This window comes from Gekko japonicus, unplaced genomic scaffold (assembly GCF_001447785.1).
Source record: "Gekko japonicus isolate JY-2015 unplaced genomic scaffold, Gekko_japonicus_V1.1 scaffold29, whole genome shotgun sequence".
NCBI lineage: Eukaryota > Metazoa > Chordata > Lepidosauria > Squamata > Gekkonidae > Gekko > Gekko japonicus.
The window spans coordinates 926,421-935,428 of NW_015172003.1; the positions used below are offsets into that span (position 1 = coordinate 926,421).

Genomic DNA, 9,008 nt, shown 5'->3' on the forward strand with positions numbered 1-9,008 from the left:
CGCCCTGCCGCATGCGCGGCTATTTGCACTGTCGCATTCTGATGCGCCATTATGCGATCAGATGCGACGGCGGCTTCCCCACGGCAAAGAGGCCGACGGGAGAAAGCTGCGCGCCGGTGCAATCACACCCTGGGAGTCCGCATGCAGCCCGTGGCAAACCATTTGCCAGTAGGTCGTCCCAGGAACTTTCTTAATGCACATCTTCGGCGGGACGCCACGGGCTCGCCACGGGTGCGCTACACTTCCCAGATGTTCCGGTGTGATCACGCCCAGAAAATCCGCGGGACTATCGTGCCTTCAGCGCAGCAAATGCTCCGTGTGAACGGGGCCATTGTTTCCGAGTCCTATTGTTGGTCACTTCTGGAGGCAGATCTTGATCAGGAAAGTTTTTCTAATCATGTTAAGTGAAAATCATCTTGCTTTTAAAACTACATGAGTCTGTGCTCTGTTCTTGTGTCAAGGCTGAGTTAGGGGGAGAGAGCAGGAGCCCTCATGGATACAAAGGGGACCAAGATTTCTTTTGCCCTTTACCAGTATGGGGAAGCCTTGTTCTCCCATGTTGCCTTGTTCCACAGCTTGTTCATTAGCCTAGTAAAGTCTGTCCCTTGTTTTCTTTCTTCAAAAAGTCTAAATGAGTTTCTCTCTCTTATTTAGCTCCAACTGTGTAGTTAACCTGTCTCCTAATAAAAGAGCCGTCTTGCGTGAGGCCTATCGAGTGTTAAAGGTAAAGTGATAGCTGATTGTGAAACAATGGCAAGAAAAAGGAACTTTGCAGGGAGGAGGAGGTTTGAGCATACAAAAAATTTCTTGTCTGGAAGCTGTGCTGCATCATACTACTGGGAATTGTGTGCAGTCAATATTGAGCACTGAAACCCTTTGAGTTCAGTGTCTGGAGAGAAAGTATCTATGTAGGTCAGCTCCTGCAAAGAGTTGCTGATCAGAAATTTCAGAACCATGTCCTAAAAGCAGGTTGCATTGCCTGCAATGTGCTTTGCTAGCCAGCTGCTACTGTATTCTGTTTATGTAAACAAAGTGAGGATGATTGACTTTCCTACAAGGAGACGGCCTGGGCTGCCTCCAGAGACCTTGGTTAAGTTAGCTTGTCTGAGTTGGCTGAATTGCTTTAGAAGACATAACATATCCATAGCAGAAAACTCAGCAGCTAGTGAACAGTGGCTGGAACTGGCACTGCAGTCTCAGCCAAGCAGTTTCCTTGGCTTTAACCCGGTCAGTCTCCATGCCCTCTTTCTCCTATCAAGTGCTGGAGACAGTTTTTATTATTTATTTATTTGTTGTGATTAGGGCTCCCATTTCTTTCTGCTTCTCTCAGACAGGCGGGGAGATGTATTTCAGTGACGTATATGCCAGCCATGACCTGCCTGAGGAGATCAGGAAACACAGGATCTTGCGGGGTGAGAGAATTCCTCCCCTCCTTCCTGACCACACTTAAACCACTGTTGGAATCCAAGTGCAATACTGCATAGTTCTTTCTAGCATATAATCTTAAAGCTGCTTCTCTTTTGACTGTTTCTCCTGTGAAACTTCTCAAAAGGTTTGAACTCTGTCTCTTCTTCTAAACCTAGGCTACTGTCTAGGCGTCCCAGACCCAGTAGCAATTGTGTTCTGCAGTTGTCTGCGTACCTCCTGCTGCTCTGAGTGAGGATTTTTGGACTGGGATTGTAGTCCCTTTACTGACATTAGAGGAGAATGGATTAGGAGATCCCTGGCGTCATCATCAGCTCCTTTTGAGTTGGGATGAAGGGGCACTATGTGCACAGTCACTGCAGTGTGGATCAATGGGGCCCAGTAAGGGGAGCATTCAGTCTGTGCAGGCTTTGACTGTGGGAGAGAGATCCTCAGATTTTATCCATCCCATCTTCTCAGCTTTTTAGAGTGGATGTGGTCGGCCACTCCTTCATTTTATTCCCAGAACAGCCTTGTGAAGTAGATTGAGCTAAGAGAGAGTGATTGGCCCCACGTCACCATGGACACTTCCACACATGCTGAATAATGCACTTTCAATGCACTTTGCAACTGGAATTTACTGTGTAAAATGGCAAAATCCACTTGCGAATGATTGTTAAAGTGCGTTGAAAGTGGCCTGGAAGTGCCCCTGAGCTTCATGGCTGAATGGGATTTGAGCTTGAGGTTACTGCAGTACACAGTAATATTTCCCTCTGTAGCTCTTATTGCTGCTGTATGCTTGGTGGTTTCCCCTGTAGTTTTCTTGATTTGGCTTCCTCCACCATGCCACCAAAAGGCTTTTTCATGCTAGTGAAATAGCAATGATTGAGTCTGTGTTCCGTGCGCCTTGGCGTTTAGTCATGCCAGCCACATGACCATGGAGAAGTCTTCAGACAGTGCTGGCTCTTCGGCTTGGAAACGGAGATGAGCACCGCCCTCTAGAGTCGGATTCGACTGGCTTTCGAACAAGGGAAACCTTTGCCTTTACTTAGAGTCTTTAAGGCAGGATCCTGAAGTAAGTGTGGTAAGAAGTAAGTGAAGTAAAAGTCCCTTGGACTGCAAGGAGATCAAATCAGTCAATCCTAAAAGAAATCAACTCTGACTGTTCCCTGGAAGGCCAGGTACTGAAGCTGAAGCTCAAATACTTTGGCCACCAAATGAGGAGCACTCACTGGAGAAGACCCTGATGCTGGGAAAGATTGAAGGTAAAAGAAGAAGGGGATGGCAAAGGATGAGATGGTTAGACAGCTCAACATGAAGTTGAGCAAATTCTGGAAGATGGCGGAAGACAGGAGGACCTGACATGATGTGGTCCATGGAGTTGCGAAGAGTTGGACTTGACTGTGCGACTGAACAACAACAAAAAGAGTCTTTAAAAGCCCTCTAGTGGTATAGGCAGGAAATGGCAGCTGATGTGGGCAGGACCTGCAGAAATGTTCACCTTCCCATCCATATGGCATGTGAACTCACTTTGACTGTGATCTGTTCCCCAAAAATGTATCAAAGCAGGTTTCCAAAAGATTGAAGCAAAGGTGGGGAAGTGGATGTTTAGGGAGCAATAACAAAGAGCAAAAACCTCTGTGTAGAAGCAACTGGAGCTTTCCCAGCCCTTCTATCCCACACTCACTTCAGGATCCTGCCTTGGAACTTCATATCCCCCATTCACAGTGTCTAGGGCTTCCCACCCAGAGGGGCCATTCCCACAGTTTAACTGCTTTCCAAAGGAGGAAAACAATGTTCTCCGTTGCTGTTTGTAAAAAGAAAAGGTCACATGTATACATTTTTGTAATGCATGTTAATGGATTTTCTGGAGCTTGTACAGATTCCACCTTTCCAAGGTACCCAGGATATGATGTGTGTATTAATACATGTAAATACATGCTAACATAATCTTCTCTTGACTAATGTTAAGTCTTGTTTTTAAAAAGTTAATTGAATGGCATTTCTTACCCATCGGCAGCCAGGTGGAAACATTAGAAACCAAGAGTGATTAAAAGACATGGGGCTTTTTTATTTATTAACTTTAAAAAAATTTATTGCTTTTTCTATTCTACAAATCTACAGGGTCAAGGGAAGGGAACAACCTAAAACTACGAGTAGCAAGGATCATTAATACATAAATTCAAAATAATCGATATTTCTCTATTGCTCAAATAGACATGGGGGTGTTTTAGAGTGCCATCCTTTAGGCCCTCCAGTATCCTTGTGTCTCAATGTTTTTTCCATGCTCCCTAGGCATTTCCATCAAGTGCCCTTTGTTGTTGTGTCATGTTTAGGTGAGTGCCTAGGTGGAGCCCTTTGGTGGGAGGATCTGTACAAAATAGCTGAGGATGTTGGATTCTTGCCACCTCGACTGGTGACAGCCTCTCGAATAACCATCGGTAATAAGGAGGTGGAAGGTGTTGTGGGTAAGAAAAGAAATCTCTATAGTATGCTGAATTAAATCTCAAAGCAAAGCATCCTCACCTTAGAGCACCACAGTCGTGAGAGAGAGAGACTAAGCAAGTGCACCTGTGATGGGAGGACTGTGTGTAAGTGAGTGAGCGATGGCTTTCTGCACCTTTCCTGTTGCACTGAAGTAATCCATATTCTGTGCTCAGAGTACATTCTCATTGCATTGCTTCTTCACCCAGGTTTTCAAAAAGTCTTGGCTGACTTGGGCCACTGATCTGGCATAGTTGCAGCTATTTCTGTGACATTATACAACTGCAGGTAGAAACTAGGAACATCTAAGAAGACATGCTAGCAGATAGGAACAACACAACTGCCTTCGTTCAATTCCAGAAGTAATTGAAAACAGAACAATGGAATGCATTATTTCCTTCCAAATTCTTCTAGATGCCTATGAGTTAGGGGTATCTTCTTTGCTATGACCAAACCAATAATGATGTCTTAAAGCTGTGATCAGGATCTCTGTTGTTGTTTTTGCTTTTCTTTAAAAGTAGTTGGGGGGGGGAGTGAGAAAGGGAGCAAGTTGGTAAACAGCAGGGAGAAAAACACTTTTCAGTTCCCTTCCTTAGAGCTGCTTTTTGCCGTGTAGAAGAAAACATACTGTATGTTTTTCCCCATTGGGAAAAATAGTAGATTTGGTGGAGGATAATTTTTAAATGGGGAAAAAATATGGCTGAAAGGGTTGTCTCTTCCCTCTCCTCATGCCTCATGGATCTATGCTCATTGGAAATCCTGATCATGGATTTCCTATATCCTGTCTGGTTTGATCCTGAGAACGCATGTCTTGACCACTTGGCTAAAGAGTTCCAGAGGAATAGCTGTGTTACTCTGTGACACCAAATTAAAGCATAGTTCAGTGGCACCTCTAAGACTAACAGTGTTTAGTTCAGTGTAAGTTTTCATGAATCATAGCTCATTTTGTCAGATGCATTGAGGTCTCCGTCTCATAGGTTGATGCTTTTATATTCTCAACAGAATGGGGGGGTGACTGTTTAGAGAGGCTGGTTTAAAACAAGGTCTAGGAAAAATGTATTTGGTTCACTCAGAATGGATGAGGTCCACTACCAGCTGTTTTTAGATAGACTTAGTAGAATTTGAATCTAGTGCAAGATAAGTACAATAGGAAGTTACAGAAGTATAACTGAACTGGTTGACGTCCATAAGGACTGGGATATGCAAGGCATTACTACCATCGTCTTAGTGCATTAAGCATGATAAGTGTTAGATCAGATCAGAAATACTGGGACTGCATATCTTGTTTCCTTTATTTCTGCCTCTGGTATCTTGCTTTTAAAATAGGGATGGTATTACCTTGCCTCTGAGAGTGGCCTTAAGGCTTGCCAATATGTTCTCACTGCAGGTGACTGCCAGTTTGTTTCTGCCACTTTCCGCCTCTTTAAGATCCCCCTGGATGATTCATCCCAAAGGTGTGAAGTTATTTACAATGGAGGAATCACTGGACATGAGAAAGTACTAGAGTTTGATGTTAACTACAAGTTCAAGGTACATGTCTGAGGGTTCAAAATTATGTTCTTATCCCCTCCTGTGGAACATAAAACTGTGTGAGAAGTGAAAATTCTACCCCATGTCTAGTCAACCCTACAAGAGGAGAGGGGAGTTGTCTCATCTACTGGCCTCAAACTATACAAAATGGCGCCCTTTAAGTCCCCCACCTCTTGTCAACAGTTCTGCCTCCTTGCTAATTGTCCGCTCTGTCTCCAGGCTCTTGACCCTAAGGTGAGGCAGCAAACCTAGAGGAACCCTCCCATGCCATCGAACATCACCCCAACCTCTTTGTAGATAGCCACATGTGCACAATTGGCTTCTTGAGAACTGTGGCTTGCTCTCCTTTTCCTTGGGAGTTGCTGACTGCATCCTCTCCTTGCACGACCCCTACCCAGCAGGCATCCACTGTTGTTAACCTAGGGGTTAACTCTGTTTCTCTCAACTGGGTGGTCTGAGATACACATCACAAGTCGTGTGTGTGAATGAATCACAGATCAAAATACAAGTCACCACTTGGTACATCAGTGAGCAAGTGAATGGCATTTGTGAACCAACCCCTAGGCATAACCATATATGTTAAGAGTATAGAAAGAAGTTAGGTGGCTGTAGAGTCGGAGTGAGAGTGGGATAATGGGTGCTGTAGGAAGCAAAAAGCAAATTGCTATATAAAAGCAAACCACTGTCAAACTACAACCTTTCTGGTCTGCTTATTGCTGGTTATAAATGTGGCATTTGTTCTGATTGGCAGTGGCTCTCTAGGGTCTCAATTCTTTCCCAGTAGTTGTGACCTGAGAACTGGAGAACTGAACCAGGGATTTTCAGCGTGTAAGGCGTGCTGACCCAGTCTCTCCTCATTTCAAATTTTCCTTTTTATATTCCATTTCCTTTTCTCCCCTCCCAGCAAGGTGAAGTGGTGGAAGTGGATAAGGAGACAGCAACTATTTTGCGGAACTCCAGATTTGCTACGAAGTTCCTGATCCGCCCAGTGGAGCAGATGCTGCCAGTTCCTGAAAGCTGTAGTCCTGAGAAAGTAAAGGTTTGGATCCATTTAGAGCAGCATTAATATGTCACTGTTTGCCCAGGTGTGGGTGGCACAAATAGCATCATTCTCCTCCATAGGACTGAAGCCAGAGGGATGTGCATAAGTTCCGAAGCTAGTGGCTTTGAACAGAACAGAGAAGTGCCACAGTTGAGGGACTGAGAGGAGAAGTCTCTTTTCTCCAAGGCCTAGTTCTCAGGAGACTCCTGGAAGAGATGTGGAAGACCCTTAAATGGATCACCCAGCATCTCTTTTTAAAAGCTGGGGGTGGGGCTGATTTGAATCAGGACTGTTATACTGTGGTGGGTATTGACTAGTTGCACCTTTGCTGAGGTAATCTCTGAGCTGTACAGTTTCAAATGGCAAGTGGGGGTTTATGTGACTGCTGAGCCATGTAAAAATGTGTTTCAAATAGAAAACTAGATATCAGTAAGACGGGTCTTATCCTACCACACTCCTGGATATGCTAGTTTAGTCTGTGCAGGGGATGTATTTTACAGCCATCTGAGCTTTACCTGCATGTGGCCATTCCAAAATGTGCTTGACAGCAGCAAATCCTGAATTGATGTTCAAGAGCAACTTTTAAGAATGAACACTATGACTGGAGTTTATTCTTGTACACTGGACTGTGATGAAATTAAATTTTAGAATGCTGGTGAGCCACCACTCTGGTCAGGGAGTGCTTTCCTTCTTGTTCTGTATAATAATACTAATAATCAGGGGTCTTTTGGAGCCGGAGTGTGCCGGAGTGCTGCTCCAGCAGCCAAGCAGCCCGCGCAAATGGTGGCGGCGGCAAGCCCTGCCCCCAGCTCCCCGCGCCCAAAAGCGCTGCAGCTCGGGGGAGGCCTGGAGAGCCCCGCTGCCGGGTCCCTCGGGCCCGCGCAGAAGCGCTGTGGCTCGGGGGACGCCTGGAGAGCCCCGCCACCAGCTTCCCCAGTCCCCGCCGAAGTGGTAAGTAAGGAATCTGTGGGGGTGGGGGTGGCGGCGGCTTCCTTCCTTCCTTCCTTCCTTCCTTCCTTCCTTCCTTCCTTCCTTCCTTCCTTCCTTCCTCTCTTTTCCTCCTTTCCTTCTCTCTTATTTCATTTCCTCCTTTCCTTCTCTCCTTTTCCTCTTTTCCTCCCTTCCCTTCTCTCTTTCTTTCCTGCCTTCTTCTCTTCTCTTTTTTCATCCTTTCCCTCTTTCCTTCTTTCTTTCCTTCTCTCTCTTTCTTTCCCTCCTTCTTTCCTTCTCTTTCTTTCCCTCTTTCCTTCCCTCTTTCCTCCTTCTGTGGCCCAACTCTAGTGAGAAGGGGTTTAAACTTTAAACCCCTTCTCTCTTCGCTCCCCTCCCTCCCCGCAGGCCCGCTGGGGAAGAGAAGGGGAGGCTTTTGAAGATGCCTCCCCCCTTTTGCTTCCCCTTCTGACATCACTTCCAGTGATGGCAGGGGGCGTGGCATATGCTAATCGCCTAGTAGCTATTTCTACGAAAAGACCTCTGCTAATAATAATTTTAAAAGTTCTTGTTCAACTACTTTCTCTTCCATCCTCCCAATCATCAGCCATTTTGGATCTTTTATATCTCCTATTCAAATACTGGGGGGGGGGGTCTTTTGAAATTGAAAAGTGTAAAAGAATATTGCAGTTCTTATGGTTCTGAGAAAGCTGCTACATCCCCCACTGCCGAGACTGAGTTGCAAAGTTTAATTACATTTGTGCGGTTTTAAGTTTTTTCTCCGTGATCATGACTTGCTCTTTCTGGCATCAATGATAGTTTCAAATCCGCAAGTTTTATCCGCATGGATAAATTTTTTACCTTGCCTTTTCCACCACTGGGGGCTCAAGGCAGCATGAGATATGACATGGATTGAAGAAGAGGTCTTCAGTAATATACTATTTTCAGATGTGCTCTTTTTGGAAGATTTGATGCAGTGCCCTTCAGTTTTGCACTTGTGGTAGATGACCAAAGAATGGCAGTACTTCTAGGAGTGCACATACCTGCTTACTAGGTTGCCAAACGAAAGGCACGTCTTTTAATATGATGAAGCAGCACAAGAGATAGGTGGGGGCTCATGTCTGACCTGGCATTGAGCTCTGAAGAGGTCTTTCTTATTCCAAATGTGTCCAAAGTTCAGCATGACTACAAGGACCACCATCTGTCTGTTTCCTGAGCCGCTGAAGCTCAGTGGGATATCAGAAGAAGATCCTGCCCCCTTTGTGAGTGGGGACTCTTTTCCACCTGTATGTGCAGACATGTTTTTTTTTTTTTAATAAATTAATTTTTTTATTTGTTTTATCCATTGCTTTTACATTCCAGGTTATTTAGCGTCTTACAATTTTTCCTCCCCTTCCCTCCCTCCTCCCTTCCCTATCTTCGTGTAGTCCTTAGTCTTTTCTCTCCAGCCACGGGCACAAAGTCAAAATCTTCCACCGAATGTCTTCCCTTCCCTCCTTGGATATCCACTCCAGATAGGTCTTCCACCTTTTCCAAATTTCTGCGGATTTCCCTTCCCAGGATGCCTCCTTGCGTAGGACTGCCGCGATGTCTGACTGTATGAAATCAAACAGATAGC

General features: G+C 45.2%; 1 protein-coding gene across 1 annotated transcript in view; it reads left to right on the plus strand.

The window, feature by feature from the left end:
• AS3MT (arsenite methyltransferase) overlaps positions 1–9,008 on the plus strand; it is a 27,534-nt gene that overhangs the window by 6,430 nt on the left and 12,096 nt on the right. Inside the window, exons 6-10 of the mRNA XM_015420114.1 lie at positions 655–724; positions 1,331–1,412; positions 3,741–3,872; positions 5,276–5,418; positions 6,323–6,457. Of these exons, the coding sequence (XP_015275600.1) occupies positions 655–724; positions 1,331–1,412; positions 3,741–3,872; positions 5,276–5,418; positions 6,323–6,457 (562 nt within the window). The remainder of the gene's footprint in view (positions 1–654; positions 725–1,330; positions 1,413–3,740; positions 3,873–5,275; positions 5,419–6,322; positions 6,458–9,008) is intronic.